Genomic DNA, 27,569 nt, shown 5'->3' with positions numbered 1-27,569 from the left:
CTTTAAAAGTAATTTTTTAAAAGAAAAAAAAAAAAAAAGCCAAGAAAATGATTTGGCTAAGCTGCAGCAAAACACACTGAACAGCCTAAGCACAAGAAAATTACATCTACCTACTTTAGAATTTACTCCCAGGAAGAAACTCTCCAACTATTCTCATTTTCCTCACATAATTTTTTTCAAGACTCAAAAATACAGTCCTACAGAAAATACATATATGGGAAACAGGGCTTCCCGAATTACCAGGTGCATGACCTTGGGCAAATTCCCTAATCTCTCCGAGACTCAATTTTTCATCTGTAAAATGGGGAGACACGTACCGACCTCATTGTGCTGAAAAGACAAAGTCAGACAAAGCAAGACAACTGCCGGCCAAATGGTAAATCCTAAGGCTTGAAGAATCACCACCTCCCCTTCCCAATCAGTAGATTATCACAATGTGACAGTGCAAAGACAAGCACTTTTTCGCTTACTGCATATAACACTTCTCCCGGGGCAGCTGCAATCTTCCTTCTAAAATCCATGCAAAGTACGTGTCTGACAGCTACACAGCCCAGCAGTCTACTGCGCTCAGACTTGAGGCTCAGGACAAGATGCGGGGACCCCCGAAATCTCTCCACCCGGAGGACAACCACCTAGCGAAACCCCCGCCTGGGGAGCTGCGCACAGGCCCGCCGCGGCCCCCGCCCCACACAAACACAGGCACGTACCGGCCGTTCCGCGGGGACGTAGGGAGCCGCAGGCCCGAGGAGGGGCAGCCGCTGCCTCCGAGCCCGCCCCTCCGCCCCCGCGCGGCCTGTCACCGCGCCCCCCTGTCGGGGGAGGCCGCGGGCCCCCGGGGGCCGGAGGGGCGCGCGAAGAGTCTGGCGCGGGCCGGATCCCTCCTTCACATGGAGCCCGCGACGGGCGGGGTGGAGTGCGCGTGGACGGTCGCGGCCGACCGGGCCCTCTCGGCTCCCCTCGGTACTTCTAGACGCCGCGGCCCCGAGGCCCGCGCGAAGCTGAGCAGGAAAGGAGGAAGCCGTGGGCCGGGCGCCGCCAGAGGCCGGAGAAGGGGCAAGAGCGGCGACTCCGCGGTTGGAGGTGCCGGGCCTGCCGGTCGTCGTCCTCGCCCTCGTAGCCGCCGCACGCCGCACGACCCCTGAACACCGCACCCAGCGGCCGCACCACTTTCGTCAGGCGCCGCCGCTGAGGGCAGCGGGCCGCCACTACACACGGACCCGTGACGTTGGGCGTAGCGCGGCGCACGTCACGGCCGGCTCGCCTGTGCGCGCGCAGCCCTCCGCCCGCCGGGAGCGGAACCCGCCACGGGCGCGCGCGCCCAGCCTGCGACGCCGCACGCAGGCCGAGAGGACCGTGCCCGCGCCTGCGCAGTGGCCAGCTGCGCCCACACAAGCTCTGCTTCCCCCGGCGTTGGGCAGTGCGGGGATTCCCAGCCCGGGTCAGCCCCGGCGCGAGCCCCGCCCCTATCTCCCAGCCGCGGCTCGGGTCCCAGTGCGCCGGGCACACGCACGCGCGCCAATAACCCCCACCTTCTGCGGGAGTCCTCGGCGCCCGAGACTTCCAAGCAAACCCAGGGGAGCGTCTCCTGCTTGGGCTTTGAGCCCGGCGCGGAGCAGCAGAGCAATGAAAGACTGAGAGCGACTCTGAGTCCGTAGCATGTTGTTTGCAGGCAACAAGCCTGTTGATTTTCGGACTTCATTGCAGATTTTTTTTTCTTTTAAGTTTTTATTTATTTATTTGACAGAGTGAGATCACAAGTAGGCAGAGAGGCCGGCAGAGAGAGAGGAGGAAGCATGCTCCCTGCTGAGCAGAGAGCCCGATGTGGGGCTCGATCCCAGGACCCTGAGATCATGACCCGAGCCGATTCCAGAGGCTTAACACACTGAGCCACCCAGGCACCCCCAGAATTTTTTACTGAAGGACTTTAGAAATTATTGTCAGCTTGTCAACTAACAGTAAACCACGCCCCCCCCCACACACACACACAAGGTTCAGCCTTCTAAGTTTTACAGCTGTTCTCTGTTTAGTTCCTATCACCATTCGAGGTCAGTCCAGCAAGTACTACTTTCCCAGTTTAACACATGTGGAAACAGCTCAGAGTGGAGTTGACACCCCACCCCTCGAGCTAATAGCATAATCTGAAACCGGAATCTCTTTTCACTAATTCCTTCCTTCACTCTCCATCGCCCTCAGGATAAAATACAATTCAATCGTGTTGGCGTTGGAGGCCCACTGCGAAGTGACCTGTATTGTTTTTAGCCCACGCTACTCTGACCCAGAAAACATCTTTTCCGCCCCATCTATTATTTCCTCAAGTACCCCCCTTACAACTTCCTGTACCATTTTTTCCCTCGCTCAGCGTCTACTTGGTTTCTCGGTACATTATGGATCTCACCCCTTCCTGTGTATTCCAGACCACATTTTTATTCCAGCAACTGAATTGTGAGAGATGGGAGCCACACCTGCCAGGCCTGGAGGTGAGCAACTGCTCCAACTCAGGGAGTCCTAGCTCCTCAAGGGAGCTGGCATCGTGGGGCAGGAACTGAGGGAGAGAGTGTTGTGTAATAACAAAATATTTGGGTCCCCTTCCTCAAATTCTCATTACAGACCCTTTCACAGAGATGTAAAAGACACAGGAGCGAAGTTGTTATTTGACAAGTGTTTGTAAGAGAGAGAGCCTCAAAACAACCTAAATGACTATCAGCCTGAGCTGATAATGGTTCATCTGCTCTGCAGAGAATTAGGCAGCCAATACAAAGAAGGGCCAATACCAAAGGACCTCAGAAATACAGAGCTCAACAGAAAGTCAATTTGCCCCCATTTGTTTAGAAAGTAGGGGAATTTAAAGCTTAAGTACACATAAAGTCAAGGTTTTTAAGTGTTTTGATTCTAACATTCTAAGCCTGGTATGCCACAGAAAGGAGTTCTTAGTAGTTCATAACTCCCTAGATCAGAGTTTGCATGGCATCATGGCTGTGTTCTCTGTTCGGTATCATCAGGACCTCAGCTGGGCTGGTTCTTATCTGGGCGTTCTGGGGAAGATCTGCTTCCATCCTCATTCTTGTTGTTGGCAGAATTCATTTCCTTGTGGTTGTAGAGTTGAGGTCCCTATTTCTTTGCTGGCAATCAGCCAAGGCCTGCTGTCAACTTCTAAAGGGCCCCCCCCCACCCCGCCTCTGGCATTCCTTGCCATGTGACCCCGCCCTTTGTTCTCAAAGCCAGCAACAGAGAATTTCTTGAAAATCAAATTTCCCTCACATGCTGAATCTCTGCCTGACTTCCTTTTTTGTTGCCAGTCAGAGAAAACTCTCTGCTTTTTAAAAGTTCATATGATTAAATCAGCCCCTCCCAGATAACCCGTTCTTAAATCAGTTGTGTTGGGGTTCCTGGGTGGTGCAGTCAGTTGGGCATCCAACCATTGGTTTTAGCTCAGTCATGAGACTGAGAGCTGTGTGAGGCTCCACGCAGAGTGCAGAGTCTACTTGGGACTCTCTCTTCCTCAGCCCCTCACCCCCTCTCTAAAATAAACAAATCTTTTTTTAAAATCTACTATGTCATACCACATAATCTAATCATAAAAGTATAGTTCATTATATTCACAGTACCAAGGGCTATGCAGGCCATCTTTACCAGTGGGATCTTCAGGGACATATGAGAGTCCTGCCCATCACACATGGTGAGCTGAAACTTAAATTCAGGAAGTTATTTGCTGGGAGAAATAAGGATGGAAGAATGGGCATTCCAGGCAGAAGAACTCAAGTGTACACAAGCTTGGAAGTGTAAGAGAATAACCCTGTCCTGGGAAGGGTAGGAGTCGCTGGCCTTGGGATATTGGGAGAAATGTAGCCAGGGGGTAAATCCAGAGAAGAGAGCAACCAGATGAGGAAGGAAGGGTGTTTAAGCAGGCTAAAGATCTTGAGTAAGGAGATAAAGATCTAAACCACAGCAGTAGCTGAGGAAGTGATCTGAGGACTATCCGTTGGGATGCATTCAGCTGCAAGGATCAAAACACCTAGCCCAAAACAGCTTGAAGAGCGAAGATTCTTTTCCTATATAGCGAAAACCCAATAGAGGGGCCCAAGTTGGTTAGGCCATGAATTGTCATCTCTGCTGTCAGAAGGTGACTCCTCACCTCCAAATAGCTTGGCATCCTACACAGGAAAGGGGAAGGATTCATATATTAATTCTCACTCTCTGTTTCTCTCTTTCTCATAATCTTTTAATTTTTTAGAACAGATTTATATTTACAGAGAAATTGAGCAGATGGTACGGAGAGTCCCCATATACCCCACATCCAGTTTCAATTGTTAATATCTGAAACATTTGTCAAATTAGGGAGCCAATATTAATAAATTGTAATTAACTGAAATCCACACTTCATTCAGATTTCTATAGTTTTTATCTAATGTCCTTTTTCTGTGTCTGAATGCCATCTAGTATCCCACTTTATATTCTGTCCTCCTGTTAACTTAGGCGCCTCTTGACTATGAATGACATCCCTTGTTTTTGATGACCTTAACAGTTCTGAGAAGCACTGGTCAGGTATTTTGTAAACTTTTCCTCCACTGTGGTGTGTCTTATGTTTTTCTCATACTTAACCTAGGGTTATGAATTTGAGGACTATCACAGAGGAAGCATGCCTTTCTTATCACAACCTATCAGCGGTCACATCATCAGCATGACTTACGGCTGTTGAGGTTGACCTTGGTTGCCAGTTTGAATCCTCACTTGTCAGATTTCTCACACTCTTTTCTCCCCCCACTTTCCATATTGTGCTCTTTGAAAGGAAGTCACAGTGCTCCCACCTAAGGAGTGGGGAGTTGTGTTTCACTTCCTAAGGGTGCAGAGTATCTATATAAATTCCTTGGAATTCTCCATAGAAAATGTGTATCTTCTCTCAGTTATTATTTATGCAATCATTTATTTATATTAATATGGACTTATAGATATTTATTTTATACCTTGGGCTGTAATCCAATATAATATATTTACTTTGTTGCTCAAATTGTTACAGATTTGGCCATTTGGAGTTCTTTCCATTGGTTCCTGTGACCCTTTGACATTCCCCCACCATTGTGGGATTTTCTTTGTTTTTCCTACTTTTTGAGTACTTCCTTACTTTCTGGCATTACCAAATGTGCCAGACTCATCTTGAATATTTCTACCACAGTCCTAGAATCAGCCATTCTCCATGGAATCCTGTTTTCTCTTATTAGAGAATAACACTGGAAACCAAAATCTGTGATTTAGTAATGAGCACTGGGTAATATATAAGTCTGGTGAATCACTAAATTCTACCTCTGAAACTAATAATACATTATATGTTAATTGAATTTAAATAAAAACAAAACAAAACAAAACAAAAATCTGAGGCTAAGTGTGCTTGTGATTCTCTTCACTAAGAGCAATCTCACATCTGCCATCCAGAAGACTGCCCTTTTGTTCTTGCTAAAAATCTGCTAATGGTGCCCCTGAGTTCATTCTGCCTTTTCCATAAAAATCAAATTTTGGCTGAGCAATAGACCTTCTATAATAAACAGCCTCCCTTGTACCTAAATGTGGTCCTGTGACTAGGTACTAGCAAAAGGGAAATCAATGAAGTGTTCATCCAAGAACCTTCTTGAGAGACCCTTCCCCAAGAGACAACTGCTTTGCCTTCTCTGTCTTCATCCCTTTCTCCATCCTGGAATACCTTCTAGGCTGTCTTGGAGAATGAGGACAAGGGGCCACACAGAAGTGGTAGAAACACAACCCCCATCCCAGTCTGTACCACAGGGCTCTGTACTTTCACATAAGGAGGGAGTAAGTGTCTGTCACTTGTAGCTGAACTTCCTCCTGAGAGCATTTCATTGACTGGCGCTGGGCCAGCTCCTTTCCTGTGTCTACAAAGGAGTCAGCACTACCATGATGGGTTCAGCCTACATGAGGTATGCCCAGGGCTGAGCACACTGCCAGGCCACATCTGACCACAAGCCCAAGCTAGAGGTTACAAGAGCTGAGGGATAGATGACTGTTGCCTGGCAGCCAATCGTGTCTCCCTGGGAAGCACATGGAGAGCCGTGACTTGGGGAACTAGAACAGGACACTGTAGGTATACCATGTGCTGTATAAATGATCCATGACAAGTCTATTATTTATTTTTATTTATTTTTTATTATTGTCATCATCATCCCCAAGGCAGTTGGGGTGGACACTCACTTTTTTTTTGTCAAAAAGCAAAACATTAGTAAGGTAAAGCTCCTGACAAAAATCCACAGTACTTCCGGAAGCCAAGAAAAATCATTTCTGGGATTTCTGCTGTTTGGGATCGCCCAAGCAACTTTCTGAGTGTGGAAAGAGGCCATATGACAAGATTTCCCCCAGAGGTTTGTCTTGAATTTTCTGTGATTTTGGTTATCTCTAATTATTTCCTTTATCAGTTGCTATTACCTATATCTCTTTAAAATTGTGTATTGTGTATTTTACATTATGTTACACATATTGATGGAAAATGTGGGACACACAAGGAAGAAAACCCTCTCATTCCATCTATAGCTATTCCCATTCAGTCTTTTCTCCCTGCAAAGATCTTTGTTGTGATGGTATTTTTTGCTTTTATACATTTTTAGGTAGTTTTAGGCAGTTGCAATCCTATAATGCAATTTTATATCCTACTTTTTTTCATTTATGCAACCTAAGTAGTTTTACTTTCTTTCTGCTATAATTACAAATTTGATAGCTGGTATGTATACTTTAATTTTAACTTTTATTCTAATTTCTTTTTAATGAAAGATGTTCATATAATGAATAGAGAGCTAAGGACAGCCTCTTGGCTGCCAGGGAACATAATAGAGATTTTTTTTTTGCCCTTGGTATTTACAACAAAATGACAGATCACGTGAGACACCGATGCTAAGTGAAATTTGAGAAGTGAAACTCATCCTAGAGATGACTGTCCCTTTCACATTCCTTTAGCCCTCATCATGGTGTTAGATAGGACATGATACAGTGGAAAAGGAAATTACGGACTGTTACTGGGGGAGAACTTTCTGTTTTGGAAAAGGTCCTAGAGATGTTTAAATCACATGGGTTATCTGAGCTAACACATTCTAAGACTTTATAGTAAATTAGGGTTTTTGAGAAGTTGGCCGTTTGCTTGGGGCCTCCCGGTGGCCTCCACCGCTGCAGCACCCCCTAATGGCCCATTGTTGCCTCCAATCTCTGTGTCTCAATAGCAGAATGAGGAATATGTTTCTTCCCTTTCTCTTGTTCATATTGTCTGGTTCTCTTCCTGTTCCTCTTATTTCCTTCTCTCTCTGCTTCTTCCCCACTCTCTTCACCATGTTTTATTGGTGTTTCTCACAAACATCCCAAGAGAACGTCATGGGAATGATTATCCTCATTTGCACATTCTCATTTCATATGTATATTCCTATTCATATTCTCTTTTGCATAGGAAAATGTGGCAGAGAAAAGCAGGGTTGCTGTTACCAGGCTGCTGGGCCACCTAATGGAGCAGCCCTGAAAGGAGTCCAGCATCCAGCCCTCTCCAGTGCCTGGTATCTCTGGGTTCCTCCCTAATGCCAGGTCCCAGAGCCCCTCCCTAATTGCCTAATACCACAGGGTACCACGCCCTGTCTTGCCTTCAGCTGCCCCTCCCAGCACCTGGGGCTCGGCCCTCCAGGTTCAGACTGGTCCCTGGTGAAACCACTGGCTTCCTTCCCTCCAGGGACCCCCAAGCTCCCTTTCAGAGCCAGGTACGCCATCAGCCATCATGGGTGTTGATACCAATAGACATCAGTGAAGAATTAGTCATCTCCATCCTTCTGGCTCAAGATGCGCCTCAACCCAGCATGGTGCAGCTCCTTTCACAGCTGGTTCCTGCAAATCTACTCAAAGGGATGACATTCTTTCTTCATCTGAAGGTCTGGTTCTTCATCAGAGGCCAGCCTGTCTGGAGCTGCACTGGAGAAGGCTCAGTGTCCTGAGAGACGGCAGTGCCACTGACCCCTTGGCCCCTCCAGACTGCTGTGGTTGCTCAGACCTGTTTCAGAGAGTGGGGTTCCCTGTGCCCTCAAACACTGGCTGCCCTACTGTGGCCAAGCCTGGTGGCTCTGGCCAGGCTCAGCCACGAACACTGGAGTTGGCCAGAACTGGTGCCTGACCCTCTTGGTCGGGCTCACTGAACAGAAGACAGGATTGTGTTGGACACCAGTGGGGCAAGGCATGTGAAAGCCACTGGATACAGAAAGCCTTGCCCCCATTGCTGTCTGTGAGAGGCCCAGCGCCACACCTGCCCCAGTAGACTGTAGAGCCAGCAGCCCCTTGAGAATGGAGGGTGCCCACACACACCAGAAGGCAGTTACTTTCAGGGAGACCGACTCTGAGATGGTGACCCCATATTATGAGTCCTCACCTCTAATTTTGGAGTTCATTATGATCAGACTCTCATGAGCCAGTTGCTCCATCAGCCTTGAGCATAGCAGAGGGGCCATGCCCAGAGAACTTGGGTAGTTTTCTGTCACCACTGGAAACACAGTGTATCTTCTGGAGCCCCTAAGACCATTCTTCTCCTGCCACTCCCTGGCCCTCCACCACCATCCTTAAGAACCAGCATGTCTGGCGCCTGGCTGTTTCAGTTGGTTGGGCAACTGCCTTCTGCTTGGTCATAATCCTGGAGTCCTGGGATCTGGTTCTGCATCAGGCTCCCCACTCAGTGGGGAGTCTGCTTCTCCCCCTGACCCTCTCTTCTCTTATTTTCTCTCTCTCTCTCTCAAGTGAATAAATAAAATATTTAAAAAGAAAAAGAACCAGCCTATCATGTCCTCTGCCCTGAAAGTTATTCATGCCAAAGAAAGAAAAACTAAAAGATGTTACCTGCCCCCTCAACCCTTGAGGTTGTTGCCTCAGACTTCAAGAAATTTGTGGAGGGATTTCTTTTCTTTTCTTTTAAAGATTTTATTTATTTATTTGACAGAGGGACAGCAAGAAAGAGAACACAGTAAGAAAGCAGGGCGAGTGGGAGAGGGAGAAATAGGCTTCCCACCAACCAGGGACCCCAATGCAGGGCTTGATCCCAGGACCCTGGGATTATGACCTGGGCCGAAACCAGACACGTGATGACTGAGCCACCCAGGCACCCCTGTGGAGGGATTTCTGTGCAGAGAAACTTTACTGCCTGGTTGACTTGGCCAGGGTTCTGCCGTGCAATGGACCTGCCACCTACTGTAGATTCCCTTAGAACCTGGTGCCCAATTTTGCCAAGCCCTCACTTACAAATGTAGTCTCATGGCACTTACATAACCCTGCTGCTTTTAAACTTGTAGCCTGAGGAGGCCTAGAAGTGGGATATCCCAGTCACAGTGAGTCTATCTAGTGTTTCAGTCTAGGTTTCTGAATGCCACTCTTTACCAAAAGGGACTGGGGCTGCTGCAGAAGTACAAAAGCCTGGGGCATTATACATGTGTGGAAAGGACGCCAGAGTCAGCGTCAAGGGGTTAATTAGGGCCAAATCTGGAACATGTGGAACATGAAAGTGATGATAATAAAGGGTTATCTCCCACATAATCATTCATGAGGCACAGTGTTCTAAACTTAAATGAGGAAGAAGGGAAAACCCTCCCTTTCAGAAATATGCCAACAACCAACAGTTGTGAAAGCGAGGACAGACTCAAGACATTCACAGTGGATATTCAGACCACTGGTTACAAGCCTGGTGAGGAGCACAGTGCTTCCGCTCAAAGTCTCTCCCCTCCAGTAATTATTTAGAGAAAACAGCCCTTTCAGAGTGGAGAAGGCTGGCAAACACCTTCAGAAAACAAAACAGCTCACAGTCCTGCCACCCAGGCTTATAGAAGTCACCTGCTGAAATGTCTCCAAAAAGTGACCTATGCCCCCAAACACTCAGCAGCTTGTGCTGAGCGTCAGGCGGCTTCTGCCAGCTTAGAGCCAGAATATAGCTGAATCCAGCCCAGGTATGCACTACTACAGGAATTACTGGCCAAAGAATTACTTTCAACTAAAAAAATACCTATTTCCTCTGGGTGACCACCTGCCACTAAGGTGAGGCTTGGCTGTGAATTTCTGCCAAGGTATGTCCGTCTGCTCAGGCAAGTTTCTTAACCTCTCTGAGCTTCAGTCTTTCATCTTTTGAATGAACCAGCAGTTCCACCTAGAGAGACGAAAACACATCTATAGAAATGCTTGTACATATACATTTGGTGCCACTTTTTTCGTAATAGCCCCCAAATGGAAACAGCCCAGATATTCATTAGCTGGACTAATAAAGGACCTAAACAATGATAACATTTCAAAAGCATTATGGTAAGTAAAAGAAGACTTTCACCAAAGGACTATATATGGCATTATTCCATTTCACGTTGGTTGTATGGTGGTTAGCATAGCTGCCTTCCATGTCAATGAAAGTCTAGGAAAGGTAAAACTCTAGTGTCAGTGTGGTTGCCAGGGGCCAAGGGAAGAGGACAGGCTGCAGAGGGGTGATGGAATTGTTCTAGGTCATGAACACCACGATGCTGACTACAACATTGTATCCATTTGTCAAACTATCACATTGTATAGGTAAAAATGGTACATTTTATTATGTGTAAATTAAGCCTAATAAAACTGATGAAAAAATAATACCAAAGCTATAGTATCATTGTGAGGGTTAAGGATGATCTATATGCAGTGCCAAGTTCATTGCTTGACCACAAAAGGAGTCCTAAAATAATAACTGTTACCATGTACACTGTCTTGGGCACAAGCAGGACAAGTGCATAGGCAAGAGGCCCTCCCAGAGGAGCCACCCTCTCAAGATATTCTGCAGCTAAACTGGTAATGCAAGATGGAATGAGAAACGCACAGGTTCAAGAGGAGATGGCATGAGACCCACACAGGAGGCTGTCACCACCACTGGGGCACCCAGAGCAGCAGAAGGCCCTCCTGCCCCGAGGAAATGGGCACACCCCCCCCAATCTGAGGTGCCTCCTTCTGCCATGCTGCTGCCTCAACGTCAGGAAGTCCTGTTCAGCTACCGCCGCCCCTACCATCCCGTCTGTGGCCACCACCCACACCTTCTGCACCTCTCTCCCACCCCGCCCTGCACAGCCTTGTCCCATTTGTCGCCCAGGCAGAACTCCCCATCCACCCTCAGGAATCTGCCTCTGCAGTCTGCCTTCACTCTGATCTGGAAGCTCTTCCCTTGAGGAGCAAACCTACTGCCCCAGGAGAAGCTGCAGGGAAGGCAGCCAGGGCAGAGGGCAAAAGTAAGGGGAAGACAGCAGTGAAAGAAATAGGCCTCACTGTTACAGCGAGAAACTGGGTTGTATTTATATATGTTATGTCTTGTTGCTTGGCAACCAAGTCTCAGCCCAAGTGCTGGCTGGGGAGGAGGGGGTCTCTTTGTTGGAGCTGCTCAGGGTGACTCATTGCTATATACTCTGCACCCCCCCAAGGATTAGGTTAATAGTCGCGCATCATTTCAGGCTGGGTGCAGGCTGCAGGGCTTTACTTGCTGTGGAATCCCAGCATGGAGAAACGCTAGCTCCTAGAAGGAACACAGGCTGAATACACTCAGACCACCGCTGGGCTCCTAGTTCCACCAGCTGGGTAGCCTTGGGCGAGTCACTTAACCTCTCTGACCTTGGCCTCCTCATCTTTAAAAGATTATGAGAGTGACTCTTCATTTGGGTTTACAACAGACCTTAAACACACTAACTCATCCACACTTACCCCTGTCTCCTGCATTGGGCAAGGAGGAAATTATACATAAGCCAGGGCAAAGTTAACCAACTTTCCTAAAGTCACCTAATTTGTATGTGGAAGAGGAACTTTCGAAACCAGGTCTCCCCAGGACAGTGCACTGTATGTCTTTTCACTGTTAACACCCCACCTTGTGTTCCATCCAAGGGACTCAGGGACTGAGTTCTGGGGCGCGGGCTGGTGTGATTCTCTAGGGCAGTCCCTTAGGTTAGAGGGTCTGAGAACTCTCTCTGATGTCAGCACCATGTCTTTAGAAAAGTGTGCATGGTCTCTGCACTCGGATGGGGCAGGGGCTACAAAGCTGCCTTCACGCCTCAGCAGGCCTGCTCTTGCTGTCAGCTGTTCCCTGTAAACTCTAGCTCCCCTTTTTCTCGACCTGGGTCACCTCCTAGGGTGGCTTCCATGAGCTGCAGTGTCAGATTTTGGCCACCAGCTTCCTGTGACTACAGGAATCATTGTAATGGATGCAAATCTGGCCAGGTCACTCCCCTTCTCAGAGCATGTCACAGGCCCCCATTGCCCATAGGATAAAGTTTAAACTCCATGGGGTGGCAGGCAGAGAAGCCCTCCACCATGGAGCCTCTGTGTCTCCAACCCCTTCTTGTCCTTCCCATCACTTCACTCTCAGGGCCCCAAATCCTCAGTCTGCCCCACTCCTACCCTGTACATCTCTTACCTCAAGGTCCTCTCTGGGGGCTTGTCTGTGGGCTTCCCAAGGACACTGAGAGCACCCTGAGGGCAAGACACACTTTCATCCTACAGGCCTGCCTCTGCATAGTACCTTCTCAGAGCTTTTGCTGAGTAAGTTGTGAAGGGACAGATGAATGACAAAACATTTACTTTATTTCAAAGAGCCTATGGCCTCCAACATGAGGCATTTGGGGCTATTGAATAAGGCCAGAAAGTCCTGGTTCAAGACCCTTAGCCCAATTTCATCTGACTCTTCATACTTTCAAAACATCTACTCTCATTATCCAGACCTATTTCCCCCCCAGTAGCTATAAAAATGTAGCATTGTTTGAAAGGTCATAAGTAAAAAGGTCCTCTTGAAAAGCCATAGCATTTGGGGCACTCAGTTCCCTTCTTAGGACCTCAGTTTCCCTGTTTGCACAATAAGAGGTTGGCCCGGAGGGGTGTTTTTCAAACTGCAAGTTTGGATCCATTCATTAGTATGTTGTGGAATCAAACTAGCTGAAAATAACCTGCCTGGAATAGAAAACAGCTTGTGGATATCGGTTTAAGTTGAATTTATGTGTCTATATGTTAGAACATGTTATAAGATGTACTTCTTGTGGTGGGTGACAAGCAGCGGAGTTTGAAAGCCGCACTCCCTCTCAGCCCCAAGGATTTCAGCATTTGAAACTACAAAGTGGCTGGCCCCCCATGCAAAGACCCGCTGTGCTGGGTGAACCCCACTACACTGGTCCAACAGCGCCCCTTTCATTGTTCTTTGGTTTCAAAAAAGGAAACAACAAACACAGACACTGTTAAAGACAAAAATGAAAAGTGATCTCTCCCTCCCAACTCCAGGTGCCGGCTGCACACCCCAGGAGCATATCCCTGCTAACGCCCTAGTGTTCCTTGATTTTTGTTTTGTTTTGTTTTGTTTTTTAATTTTTTCAAGATGTATTTATTTATTTTATTTTTAAAAAAAGATTTTATTTATTTATTTGACACGGAGAGAGAGATCACAAGTAGGCAGAGAGAGAGAGGGAGAAGCAGGCTCCCTGCTGAGCAGAGAGGTCCCTGTGGGGCTCGATCCCCTGAGATCATGACCTGAGCTGAAGGCAGAGGCTTAACCCACTGAGCCACTCAGGCACCCCTAAGATGTATTTATTTATTTTAGAGAGGGGAGAGGGTCAGATGGCGAGGGAGAGAGAGAATCTCCAGCAGACTCCCTGGTGAGTATGGAGCCTGACACGGGGTTTGATCATAGGACACTGAGATCATGACCTGAGCCAAAAATCAAGAGTTGGATGTTCAACCAAGTGAGTCACCCAGGCACCTCTCCTTGTTTTTTTTTTTTTTTTTTTATTATTGTTTATAACGATTTCATTTATTTACTTGACAGACAGAAATCCCAAGTAGGCAGAGAGGCAGGCAGAGAGAGAGGGGGAAGCAGGTTCCCTGTTGAGCAGAGAGCCCGACTCCGGGGCTCGATCCCAGGACCCTGAGATCATGACCTGAGCCGAAGGCAGAGGCTTAACCTACTGAGCCACCCAGGCACCCTCTCCTTGTTCTTTTAAATTGAAGTACAGTTCATGCACAATGGGACTTTAGTTTCAGATGTACAAAATAGTGATTCTGTAAGTCTGTGTATGCTCACAAGCATAGCTCCCATCTGTCACCATGCAATGCATGACAGTGCCATTGGTGATATTCACTATGCTGTACCTGTTATTCCCATGACTTACTCATTCCATAACTGAAAATCTGTATCTCCCACCCCCTTCATCCATTTTGCCCACCCCACCCCACAACAACCACCAGTTTGTTTCCTGTATTTATGGGTCTATTTCTGCTTTTTCTTTGTTTGTTTATTCCACACAGAAGTAAAATCATATGGTATTTCTTTCTCTAACATACTTCACTTAGCATAATACCCTCCAGATCCATCCACATTGTCACCAATGGCAAGATTTCATTCTTTTTATGGCTGACCAATATTCCATTGTATATATGTAATATATCTTCTTCATCCATTCATCTATCAACGGGCAGTTGGGTTGCTTCTGTATCTTGTCCATTGTCAATAATGCTAAAATAAAGGATGCATGTATCTTTTCTAATTAGTGTTTTTGTTTCTTTGGGTAAATATCCAGTAGTGGGTATCTGAATCATGTGGTACTGGATCTTATGGTAATCCTGTTTTTAATTGTTTTAGGAAAATCCATACTGTTTTCTACAATGACTACACCAGTTTACATTCCTACCACCACTAGGGTCCCCTTTCCTCTACATCCTCACCAACATTTGTTATTTCTCATGTTTTTGAGTCTTGTGTTTTGAGTTTTTGAGCCATTCTGGTATGAGGTGATAGCTTACTGTGGTTTTGATTTGCATTTCCCTAATGATCAGTGATGTGGAGCACCATTTCATATGTCTGTTGATCACCTGTATTTTTGTTTGGAGAAATGTCTGTTCAAGTCCTCTGTACATTTTAAAATCACATTATTTGGGTTTTTATGTTTTTTTTTTTTTCCGGTGTTGAGTTCTGTAAGTTCTTCATATACTTTGAATATTAATCCTTTATTGGATAGATCATTTGCAATATATTCTCCCATTCAGTAGGCTGCCTTTTCTTGTTTTATTGATGGTTTCTTTCTAAATCTTTTCTTTTATTTGTATACCCTCAGGTATTCCCAGCCAAGGATTGAACAGTCACACTGCCCTCACTGCCTTGGCTCACTCTGCTCTGCCCACTCTTTCTCCACTGTTTGGGTCCCCACCTCTCACCAGCCCCCTTAGCCCTGCACAGCTTGCTCTTTCCTTCCCAAGCTGTTCCGAAGGCCAATCCAGTTTTGCATTTTCATTTAACCAGATTAAATCTGATTTGTACCTAGATCCTAATTCCTAAATACCATTCTCCAATAAAACAAGCCAGGGCTCCTAGAGAAATGACTGATTCCAGGGCTGGGGAAGGGAAAATACCAGAGAAGCCTGGGTCATCTTGTGCCACACAGTAAGGAAGTGCTCCAGGAATGATGGAGGCATGTCAAGGAGCACAGAAGCCAACTTAGGGGAGCTCCCAATTGCCAAATCTGTTACAATTTGAGCAGAAAAGAAGAGTAATGGATTAGAACCCACAGAATGAAATATCTAAAAGATCATCCATAAAGATGTAAAAATAATGGATTAAGTAAATAAATGGGGGAAAGAGTTCCTTTTTACAGTAGATTTCCCATTAATGTAGAAATCTGTAATGTAGTGGAAATAGAAAAATCACTATTTGGTAAAAACCACAGCAATGCCTGTTGCAAACAAGGATCATCAAGGGATTCTACAATTAGTGGGAAAAAGTATGAGAGAACAGGATATTTATATAGTCATAAAGCATCTCCCCACAGAATGTTTATTAATGACAAAGGAAAACAGATGGCTTTACAGTGGAGAAACCTCCGAGAGACCATTTTTACCAGGTGATCAAAATTACTATGAGCAGTTTAGACACATCAGCACCACCTGATAGGGCATCTGGAGAAGGGCACATCACTTCTGTGGTATTCTTGCCAAAAATGCGTAACTTCAATAGAGGAAGGAGAAAACAGGGAGCTCTATTCCTACAAGATAACTGGCCCAAGTGTTGCAGTGGCACAGAGAGACTGAGGAACTATCCCAGGTGCAAGCTAAAGGGGACAGGACAACTAAATGCCATGTGGGATTCCGAATGGGATCCTGGACCAGAAACAGGATGCTAGTGGGACATTTGGCAAAATCCAAATAAGGCTAGTAGATGAGTGAACAGTGTTATATCTTTGTTAATCCCCTGGCTTTGGTCCTTCTGTGGCAAACATTGGGGAAAATCTGAGCAGAAGGTGCTATACTAGCAACTTTTTTGTAAGTCTAAAAAGACTGCATGTTGGTAGACAGTCTACAGGATGGCAACCAACTTCCCTTTAAAAAAAAAAAAAAATTATTTGACAGAGAGAGCAAGCAGAAGCAGGGGACTGGCAGACAGAGAGAGAAGAAGGATCCTGCTGAGCAGGAAGCCCTGGGGGGGTTAGGGAGCTTGATCCCAAGACCCCGGGATCCTGAGTGGAAAGCAGACACTTAACTGACTGAGCCACCTAGGCACCCCTGGAGTGGCAACTAACTTTCAAAAGGAATTCTGACTTATCAGTTGTTAGAAACGCCCACCTCAGGGAATGCCAAGCATTCTGAGGCTTCATTCACTCTGAAGGAGAAATGCTGGGGTGGAGGAGGGGTGAGGGTGGGTGGGTGGGTGGGGAGGGAGCAGGGAGAAAGGAGTGGGAGGAAGGTAGAATGCATGAACTTATTGCATTGCAGGGGCAGGAGATACCTTTCTATTAGCTCAAAATGTTTTTAAATAAAAAATATGAAGTAATAGGTATGTGTCAGAATTCACAGAATTAAAACAGCATTTAAGTAGAGTGAGGAGTAAATCCTCTTCCTATCCCCAATCCCTTTTGTCCTCCCCACCCCAGGGGAGTGGTTACCAAGATGCAATGCACCCTGCAGGGTAGAAACAAACAGGTATGCAGATTTATTGCTCCTGCAGTTTGAGGGCTCTGTCTTAGGTCAAGGGTGAAAGGGAGAGTCATGAATACTGAGAGCCAGGAAGCCTCTGCTAACAGGTGAAGCAGGCCCTTTTCTGCTGTTGTGCTTTGTACTGAAAAAGAGTAAAGACGGATATGTCTGGACACCATCAAACATGTTTTTCATATTGCTGGTTGCAACCCATTTGCAGTTCATACAATCAATTTCATGTTTCATGATCATCATTTCCAAAAAACAAAAGGAATAGATACTGGCAAGAGGGCATCACCTGTAATTGGGGTAAATAGTTTTGTGAAACTTCGCTGCAATGTAAAATGTATTTCTTACTGGGGGTTGAGGTTTAAAAAAAAAAAACAACAAAGTTTCAAAAACACTGCCTTAAGCAACAACTGGCATCAGGCCAGAACCTGGATCCCCAGGATGGTTTGCCTTGGGGTGCAGGTAATGGGGCTTATCACGATCCCGGGAGCAGCAAAGGCAATAAATGTGCAGGTCTGACTTCCTTGAAACCCTGTGGAAGGACTAGATGGTTAATAGGTAACCAGGAGCAACAACCACTTAGCTGGGAGTGAGTATTTGGTCCCATGGGCCCCCAGCACACCACCGGAGGTGGGGGGGGGGGGCTCGCAAAGATGGTGTGGGACAAACCTGGGTCCCCAGGCTGCAGTGAGTAGCTCCCTACCCCAGAGCAGAGGAAGTTCAGCCACAACAGAGTGGCCTGGGGTGCAAGTAAGGAGGGCTCTACTGACTGCTGACAAAAACTTGGGTACGGGTTAGCAGAGCTGGAATGGCTCCCCAGGGTGGGAACCCCCCCATCAGGCCTGAGGCCCGGCATCCCCTCCCCCTCCACAGGCCCTGCGCTCCAAAAAAGAATTGCCTCCTTAACAGCCAGGGACTTGAGCAGCCCCTGGAATGTGGACAGCAAACATTGAAAGGTACAGGTAGTAAACACTTTAGGCTTTGGGGGCCGTGCAGTCTCGCATAATTGCTCAACTCTGCTGTTCTGCAAAGCACTAATGGACACATATTACAAATGAGCATTAGTGTTCCAAAAAACTCCTCCTGGACGCTGAAGTTTGAATTGTAAATACTTTTCATTTGTTACAAAACGTTTGTCTCTTTGTATTTTTCAAGTTACAAAATTTGAAAGCTATTCTCAGCTCCTCAGCTGAACAAAAACAGAAGACAAGCCAAATTTGCCCTGCATGCCTAAGGTTTGGAACCCTTACTTTGGACCTTGCACTTCCTCCCCCCTCCTCCCCATCTCCCTCCCTCCTGCCTCCCCCGCCTCCTCCTCCGCCCGTCCTTTACTCCTCCTTCCCTCCTCCCTTTTCCCTTCCCTTTTCTCTTCCCCTATTTTCTCCACTTTTTCTTCCAAAGCCCATTCTCCCCTCCCTCCCTTCCTCCACCCCTGTCTAGCTCACCCTTCCTCCTCCTCCTCCTCCTCCCTCCTCGCTCTCAGCCCCCGCCCCCGTCCCGCGTCCTAGAGCCCGGCCCAGACGCGGCCGGCCGGCGCAGTCAGGGGGCGCTGACTCACAGGCTGACTCAGAGGGAGGTGAGCTGCCAGCAGACGCCCGCGGGGGGCGGCGGGGCGCCCGGAGTGCTGGCGACGGTGTCGGAGGCCCTGCTTGGGACGGGAGCGCACGGCCTGCCGCGGGAGCGACCCTTCCGGCTTCCGACCTCCGCGGAGCGGGACGGGAGACCGCCTGGAGGACGCGGGGCACTCAGGGACGCGAGGGGCGGCCAGAGGGAGACCCAAATGTGCAGGTCCGTTTGGGCCGCTCACCTGCCGGGGAGGCCCCGGTGCCGCGCTCCGCCTTGCTCTTCGCACGCCCTCTCTTTGAACTCCCAGCACCACCACCGCCACCCCCGGCCCCGTCCTCCTTCGCCTCCACGCGCCAGCCGAGGCCCACCTCCTCCAGGAAGCCTTCTCAGAAGACCTCCTCCGGACTGGGTTACCTGGGGGAGGCTACGTGCTGGCACCTTCGGTATTGCTCTCTGCCGGCCTGTTTGGGGTCTGGCTTCATCACCAGACTGTGGGCCCCTTGAGAACAGCGGCCAGGTCTTCGTGGGCTAAGCATACCTTGGCTTAAACAGAGCCCAGGCAGCGGAGGAGGTGGGACAAATATTCGCGTGACCAACTTTAGAGATCCAGCCTGGGACACAGCCATGCCAGACTCCCCAAACCCATAATAATATGTTAAAAATTATACACATACCTGTGTATATGTTGCTTTAACCTAGAAATATGAAAAGGTTTATTTGAAATAGTGTATGTCAGAATTATATCATTAACTATGAAAAATAGGTGTTTATTGTAAATTTTATATTCTGTATTATTTACTTTTGTGTTACATAAATGCTATTATTTAAACAGAACATTAGGATTAGTAATGAACATGACAAATAATTATTAGGACTACTTTGTGAGAAAAAAATATAAAAATAGGTAATGTTTCTGTTCTTTGGTACTGCAATTTATTTTAACTCATTGGATACTTAAAATTTGTATTAACATACATACATGTAAAAGGCTACGTATGGTATGATTCCATGACATTCTTATATGACATTCAGCAAAAGGCAGTATGGAGACAGTTAAAAAAAAAAAAAAATATATATATATATATATATATATATATATATATATATATATCAGTAGTTGCCAGGGTTGTTGGGGCAGTGAGGGGAGGCAGGAATAAATGAAGCACAGATGATTTTAGGGCAGTGGAACTCCTCTGTATGATACGGTAAAGATGGATGGTGTCCATCGTGGTGGACATACCCACAGAATGTACCACATCAGGGTCAAACCCAAATATAAACTACGGGCTTTGGCTAATTATGATGTGTTAGTGTAGGTTCATCAGTTTTAACAAATGTACACTCTGTTGGGGATGTTGATGGGGAGTCTATACATGTGGGGGTACAGTGGTTGGGGTATATGGGAAATCTCTGTGCACTCCCCTCAATTTTTTGTGAACCTAAAACTGCTCTACAAAAATAAAGTCTTTAAAAAAAAGAAGATACATACATGTAAGACTTTCTAAGAGAATGTAAATACAATAGGACTAATTAAACATAGTACCAATATTTAATTTTTAAAAAATGACATTTCTGTCATTGATGCAGAGGAGATTTTTACCTCTCTGATTCCTTGCCTGTAGCCTTTAGGAAACCTTCTTTGATGTAGTGAAGAAAATGAATATGGCCAAACATAAAATTCTTTGACTTGCAGTCCTCCTCTTATTAAGCCCACATTACACTAATTCCTGCAGTCAGTCCAATGCAATGGCATCAAGCTAATGATTCTCTCAACAAAATCATTTGAGCATGGAATACTTAGGATCTTACTAACAACAGCAGGCTTTTAGACTTGTAGGGATTAGCTTCCTGCTCTCCAAAAAGGCCCATCCTCTTTGTAGCTATAGGCTGGCTTTGGTAGAACAGCTTTTTGTTAGCTCCTTTCCATCTAAACTTTCATCCTTTGTAAACATTTCGAAGCACACTGGGTGTCATAAAGCGCTCTCTCTCTCTCTCTCTCTCTCTCTCTATCGTACTTATGTGTATCTCAGAGAAAATGGCTTTAAAGCATAGAGGTATTTAAACTTGTGATATTAAATTTGAATCACAGATAAGTTCCAGTCTTAGTAAAGAAGTGAGAAAGTCCTATTTAAATCGGTTGCCCTTCTTCTGGTGACATTTTGTTTTATGTCACCAGCCAATTTTTATTACATGGGTTTTTGTTATTTCCTACACAGAACAATGAACAACTCAGGTGCCATCAGATCATCCTTTTTCAGGATCCTTCTGATCTCTTCAAAGATCATCAGTTTTGGAAGAACCATTCATAGATGTCCATTCAAATGCAATCCTTGTCTCCCTTCTCATTCTCAATATTATTTTCAAATTATCCTACACTTTGAAAATATGATTTGATGATAGCCTAACTTTTTACCATCTCTTCTACGGCTGGCAATGATGACAGCCTCTTGGAGGCACATGTCTAAATGAGACTGTCTCTTATTTCTAGAACATCAAATAGCTCATTGGGGTCTCTTGCACGTTTTGAGGAAACTGAGAAATAACCAAACCTGTCATTGGGAAGGCCTCAGTCTCAAAGGAAGCAAACCAAACCCCTTGGGCCATGGGTATATAAGGTGTTCAGGACACTTAGCAGGTAAGATCTTTTCGTTTTCTTTGGTAAGCGTTCATAGACTGATCAGAATTTGCAAAAATTTACACTTGCACTGTCAAGTGCAAGTGCAGACAGGTGAGCCAAGGCTCCTTTGTATCTGTATATCATTGATACTTTAGAAATTTTTTCTGAAGTTTCATTAAAATCCTCACAGAAGGACACCTGGGTGGCTCAGTGGGTTAAGCCTCTGCCTTCAGCTCAGGTCATGATCTTAGGGTCCTGGGATCGGGCCCTGCATTGGGATCTCTGCTCAGCGGGGAAACTGCTTCCCCTCTCTCTCTGCCTGCCTCTCTGCCTAGTTGTGATCTCTATCAAATAAATAAATAAAATCTAAAAATAAATAAATAAAATCCTCACAGAAATCAAAAAGACCATTTGGAGCTCCACTTTTCAAATCAAAGTGCTTGAGAGGCGGGAGAACATTTCTTCATTGCCATGATTGGACTCAGCTCTTGGCAACTTGTAGAAAGCGTGATTGTTGGTAGGATCTGACAGAGCCAGCTCTACACACTATAAAGGGCCAACACATCTGTTATCAAAATTTCACCTTCGGTCTACCTACAAGATATTTCAGGTATGGCCTATGATTGAGGACATGTAACTCTCTGTGTCAGAACAATCAAAGGAGCAATACATTCACCCATTCAGTAGGCCCACCCTAATTCAGCCACCACTATCTTCAACTGAGAACTGGTGTCAAAAAAACCCCAAAAAACCAAAAAACATTTTCATTAAGTTAGAAGTACTTGCCTGTTTCCTTGGTTACCGGTGGGAATCAGTTTCTTCATGTGCTTTTACATTTCTTTGCCCCCCTGCCCCCAGCCTCTCCCACTCCATGCCAAATCCCCAATTCTCTGCATATGGTCCAGGATCCCCTTTTTGACGATTTATCGCTCTAATACTATTGTATGTGTTATCTAGCTGCCACCGAAATAATACAGTCGTTTAGCTTTCTAAATGACCATAGCGTCTAGTGCATGCTGGCATTGGTATTGTAATCATGCTAGCGTTCATCATCTGAACTTTTAAAAAAACATGGTCGCAATATTTATCATGTTAAAAATTAAACTAGTACTGTCTAGATACAAAGCACAATGGTGAATCCACAGGCAAAGTGGATGTTCCGTCCTCCAGAGGACAGCACACTTAAGTCATCAGGTGGTGTAATAATGGTTGATGAGTGATCACAAACTTCCCATCATGACTGTCATCGTCAGCAACAGGGCCTAGGGAAAGTCCTGGGTCCATTTGGTACTAAAACCAGTGTTGCTTTCAACCCCTCTTTTGGGGCTCACCTTTGTGTTTTGTACCTTTCCCCTAAAAACTGGGAGTTTTCTCATCCCAGGGTAGAGTTTACTAGACATGCTTTAAGGGCTAAAATCAGAATAGTCCCGACAAACTTGCAGGGTCAGTTACCCCAGCACATGCTTGTGGAATCAAGAAATAAGTTGAGTGCTCCATATCACTGGGCATCAGGGAAATACAAATCAAAACCACAATGAGGTATCACCTCACACCAGTCAGAATGGCTAAAATCAACAAGTCAGGAAATGACAGATGCTGGCGAGGATGCGGAGAAAGGGGAACCCTCCTCCACTGTTGGTGGGAATGCAAGCTGGTGCAGTCACTCTGGAAAACAGCATGGAGGTTCCTCAAAATGTTGAAAATAGAACTGCCCTATGACCCAGCAATTGCACTACTGGGTATTTACCCTAAAGATACAAACGTAGTGTTCTAAAGGGGCACGTGCACCCGAATGTTTACAGCAGCAATGTCCACAATAGCCAAACTGTGGAAAGAACCTAGATGTCCATCAACAGATGAATGGATCAAGAAGATGTGGTATATATACACAATGGAATACTATGCAGCCATCAAAAGAAATGAAATCTTGCCATTTGCAACAACATGGATGGAACTAGAGGGTATCATGCTTAGCGAAATAAGTCAAGCGGAGAAAGACAACTGTCATATGATCTCCCTGATATGAGGAAATGGTGATGCAACATGGGGGCTTAAGTGGGTAGAAGAAGAATCAATGAAACAAGATGGAATTGGGAGGGAGACAAACCATAAGTGACTCTTAATCTCACAAAACAAACTGAGGGTTGCTGGGGGGAGGGGGGTTGGGAGAAGGGGGTGGGATTATGGACATTGGGGAGGGTATGTGCTTTGGTGAGTGCTGTGAAGTGTGTAAACCTGGTGATTCACAGACCTGTACCCCTGGGGATAAAAATATATGTTTATAAAAAATAAAAAATTTTAAAAAAATTTAAAAAAAAGTTAATTGACAAAAAAAAAAAAAGAAATAAGTTGAAGATAAATCCTGTATGATCTCACTTGCATGTAGAACCAAAAAATCTATGAGTTCATTATAGATTCAATTAGTAGGGACTCCTGGGTTATCTGCCTTCAGCTCAGGTCATGTTCCCAGGGGGATCAAGTCCCGCATCAGGCTCCTTGCTAAGTGTGGAGCCTGGTTCTCCCTCTACCTTGCTCCCCTAGCTTGTACTCTCTCTCTGACAAATAAATAAATCAAATCCTTAAAAAACAAACAAAAAAAATCAGTGGTTACCAAAGGGGGATGTGAGGGAAGGAGGTCAAAGGGTACAAACTTCCAGTTAAAGATAAGTTCTGGGGATGTAAGATGCAGTATGGTAACTGTAGCTTATCATTCTGTATTGTATTTATGAAAGTCATGCAGACAGTATATTGAAAAAATTCTCACCTCAAGAAAAAAAAATGTAACTATGTGAGGTGATGGATATCAACTATACTTTTTATACTTTTTTATACACTTTGCAATATATACATATATTAAAGCATACTGTATGCCTTTATCTAATATGATGTTATATGTTAGTTTTATCTCAATAAAACTGAAAAAGTAAGTCTCAGTATAAAGCTATCAGTTGTATTTCTATATATTAGCAACACATAATTATAATTAAAATATGTAAAATGCCATTTACAATAGCATTTTTAAAAAACATAAAATAAGTAGGGATAAATTTAACAAAATATGTTCAAGATCTATATACTAAGAACTACCAAACATTGGGGAGACAAGTTAACAAAGACCTAAATGGAAATTCCAGGCTAATAGATCAGAAGACCCACCAGTAAGATGTCTCTTCTCTCCAGATTGTTCCATAGAATCGACTCAGTTCCATTCAAAATCCCAGCAAGATTTTTTTGTTTTGTTTTAAAGAAATTGACAAGCTGAATCTAAAATGTGTATAAAAATGCAAAGGATCTGGGCACCTGGGTGGCTCAGTCATTAAGCATCTGCCTTTAGCTAAGGTCATGATCCCAGAGTCCTTGGGATCCAGACAGTATTGGGCTCCCTGCTCACCGGGGAATCTGATTCTCTCTTTCCCTATGCCCTACACCCCACTCTTGTGCTCTCTCTCTCTTCCAAATAAATAAACTCTTTTTTAAAAAACCCTCAATTTTAGGGGCGCCTGGGTACCTTAGTTGGTTAAGCGTCTGCTTTCAGGTCGTGTCATGGTCTCGGGTTCATAGGATTGGGTCCTACATTGGGGTCCCTTCAGGGAGCCTGCTTCTCCGTCTGCTGCTCCCCCTGCTTGTGCGCACTCTCTCTCTCTCTCAAATAAATAAATAAAATCTTTTTTTTTTAAACCCTCAATTTTAAAAAAATAGACCAAATATTGAAACAGACACATCACCAAAGAGGGTATATGAATGGCAAATAAGCACATGAAAAGATGCCTAACATCATTAATGATTGGGGAAATGAAATGAGATCCTACCACGCACCTATTAAGATAACCAAAAATAACAAAATGAAACAAAAAAACTAACCACGCAAGTGCTGGTGTGGATGAAGAATGGCTGGACTACTCATATTTTGCTTGTGGGAATGCAAAATGGTACAGCCACTTTACATAACAGTTTGTTTTTGTTTTTTAATAAAAGTAAATGTACTGGCCACATGACTCAGCAGTCCCATTCCTAGAGACTTACCCAAGAGAAATGAAAACATATCCACACAAAGACCTGTATGTCAATGTTCCAGAAGCTTTATTTAGTAATAGCCAAGCAGTGGTGAATGGGTAACCAATTGTGGTACATCCATATAATGGAAACTACTCAGCTATAGAAACTACTGATATGTACATTCACATGAAGGAATCTCAGAAACTCTGGTGAGTGATAGAAGCCAATCCTAAAAGGCTCCATGCTGTAGGATTCCATTTATATGCAATTCTAGAAAAAGCAACAGAAACCACATCAGTGGTTGCCAGGGTGGTGCACTGGGGAACTTTTGAGGGTGACAGAAATGTCCCATAGTCATAATCGTGGTGGTAGTTACACTACTACATACATTTGTCAAAACAAATAGAACTGAACATTTAAAAAGCCAATTTTATTGTATGTACATTATTCCTCAAACCTGGTTTGAGAAAAAAAAATAGTCAATGTGTCATTGTGCTGTTGACCTTGGCTGTATCCACCCACCTGCACTTCTTACCAGGTACCGTATGGTACGGTGGGTGGCTCCCCAGGGTCTCTGGTTTCTCTCTTCCCTGGCCTCCAGGGAAGCAGCTCCAGGTCTTCCCCAGCAGAGAGAATGGACAAGACCCTGGGGAGCCGGCCTGGGGTGAGCACCAGCCACAGTCCTGTGAGCCCTCCATCCCACTGCTCTGATAAGGAGAGGTAGCCCAGGATCTATGAGATTCTATTTGGGATTCGAGAGTGGGGGCCAGTGCTGGGTAAAAGCACACCCCAACCCCGGGGGGAGAGCAGGAGCCTTGGACGCTGAGTCTGAGCCTGTAGCTATACAGACAGCAGCTGGTCCCTCTCCCCGTCCTGGTCTACCTCTCCCAGGCCCTCACAGGCATTCACAAAGGGGGAGGGATACCCATACTCCCCCCTCTCCCCCGGGGCCCCTGATCAAAACAAAGTTTCAGGTGGCTCCTCGCTTTATCTCTAGGATACTTGGGAAGCTGAGAGAGGACATTGCCGCTGGTTGATTACCTAAGTCTCTGTCCACCTTATAGAAAATATTTAATTGAATCCTCATAACATCAGCCTGGAGTGCATACAGTTATTGGTCTCTTTTTACAGGTGCGGAAAATTGAGGCTGAGGGAAGGAAAGAAGTTGAAGTTTAAACCCATGTGAGGGGCACGTGGGTGGCTCAGTCACTTGAGCGGCTGTCTTTGGCTCAGGTCATGATCTCAGTGTCCTGGGATGGAGCCCCTTATTGAGCACTGCATCCGGCTCCCTGCTCAGCGGGGAGTGTGCTTCTCTCTCTGCCCCTCACTCTGCTGGGTCTCTCTCTCAAATAAATAAATAAATAAATAAATAAATAAAAGTTTAAAAACAATAAGCTTGTGTGAGCCTGACAACAAAAGTGAGGTTTCTGAATCCCCCACTGCTCGATGACACCTCCTGGTTTTGGCTTTCTTTCTGTAGCCCCTCCCAAACTCCTCTTCCTCCCACCTTACCTCCAACCCCACCCCTTTGCATCTTATTCCTCTGCCCATGTCCTCACAAATGCAGTCAGTTCCCTGCGCACGGACGGCCTTCCTCTCTCTGAATCATGGCTGGCTGTGACGCCAAAGTCCTGCTCTGGCATCAGGAGAAAGTTAGGCCCAGCAGGGTGACTCACAACCGGGAAGGAACACCCCAGCGTCAGACAAGACAAACCAGCAGCAGCCACCAAGCCAGGCAAGGCCATCCCTTGGAACAGCAGCCCAGACCGAACTGGGAGGACCAGGGGAGTGGCCCCTGCTAGAAACCTGTTGCCAGTGAGCCCAGACACCTGGATTCCCAGCAGCACTCTCCCGGGGATGGCAACTGTTCAGCCTGCGCAAACTTGGGGAACAGCAGGAGGGGGCCCTCCCTGCTTCAGGGAGATGACTCTGGTTCCCTGAGCTGCCAGCCAATAAGGAGTCCTGAAGCAGGCACCCCTACTGCAGTGCCCAGCTGGCCAACACGCATGAATCGTTCAGCAAGAGGAACCATCCTGCCCCACTCTGGGCAGCCTTCAAGGCATGAGTCCACCCCTGGCACTGGTCACTTCTCCCACTGCAGCTGCCTTGGCTCTTCAGGGGGTCAGGCTTTGGGCATCGGGGCTGGTTTGGATGTGGGTGCCTCAGGCAGAGTCTCTCATCCACATTCGGGACCAATGTGTGAACCCTATGTAGCCATCACATGGAACTGACCACCAGTGCCAGCTGGGGAGCAGGTGGTGGGTGAGGAGCTTGGTGGGGAAGGCAAGGAGGACGGAGTCCCAGTGAACAGCCACCATACCTTGCACTCGGTAGCCATGGAGGGGAAGGGGGTATTAGGGAAGAGAAGTGGAAATGAGGAGAGCCTAGACCACTAGCTGCTTTGGACTTGGACTTACTGGGAGGCCACCTAGCA

The 27,569-nt window shown here is 46.0% G+C and overlaps 2 protein-coding genes across 2 annotated transcripts in view; one reads left to right on the top strand and one right to left on the bottom strand.

Moving 5' to 3' along the window:
• MAP3K2 (mitogen-activated protein kinase kinase kinase 2) overlaps positions 1-837 on the bottom strand; it is an 85,214-nt gene extending 84,377 nt beyond the window's left edge. The window contains exon 1 of the mRNA XM_045066531.1: positions 708-837. The gene's annotated coding sequence lies outside the window, so the exon portion shown is untranslated. The remainder of the gene's footprint in view (positions 1-707) is intronic.
• LOC101680269 (basic proline-rich protein) lies at positions 591-19,054 on the top strand. Its single transcript, XM_004777819.1, has 3 exons — positions 591-1,080; positions 1,118-1,491; positions 18,440-19,054. Exons 1-3 carry the CDS (start codon positions 591-593, stop codon positions 19,052-19,054), a joined length of 1,479 nt encoding a protein of 492 aa, XP_004777876.1.
• The last annotated feature ends 8,515 nt before the right edge of the window (positions 19,055-27,569 follow it).

This window comes from Mustela putorius, unplaced genomic scaffold (assembly GCF_011764305.1).
Source record: "Mustela putorius furo isolate JIRA1106 unplaced genomic scaffold, ASM1176430v1.1 tig00003867_pilon_pilon_pilon, whole genome shotgun sequence".
Classification (NCBI taxonomy): Eukaryota; Metazoa; Chordata; class Mammalia; order Carnivora; family Mustelidae; genus Mustela; species Mustela putorius.
The sequence above is the reverse complement of the archived record's forward strand: the minus strand, read 5'-3'. Positions and strand labels throughout refer to the sequence as shown.

What these genes read in the sequence shown, in the direction of transcription:
- LOC101680269 (XM_004777819.1), top strand. Translation starts at nt 591, where the DNA reads ATGCGGGGACCCCCGAAATCTCTCCACCCGGAGGACAACCACCTAGCG. An exon ending in CGGCGACTCCGCGGTTGGAG is followed by an intron (nt 1,081 to 1,117) that starts GTGCCGGGCCTG and finishes TCGCCCTCGTAG; the next exon opens with CCGCCGCACGCCGCACGACC. An exon ending in CAGCCGCGGCTCGGGTCCCA is followed by an intron (nt 1,492 to 18,439) that starts GTGCGCCGGGCA and finishes CCTCGCTCTCAG; the next exon opens with CCCCCGCCCCCGTCCCGCGT.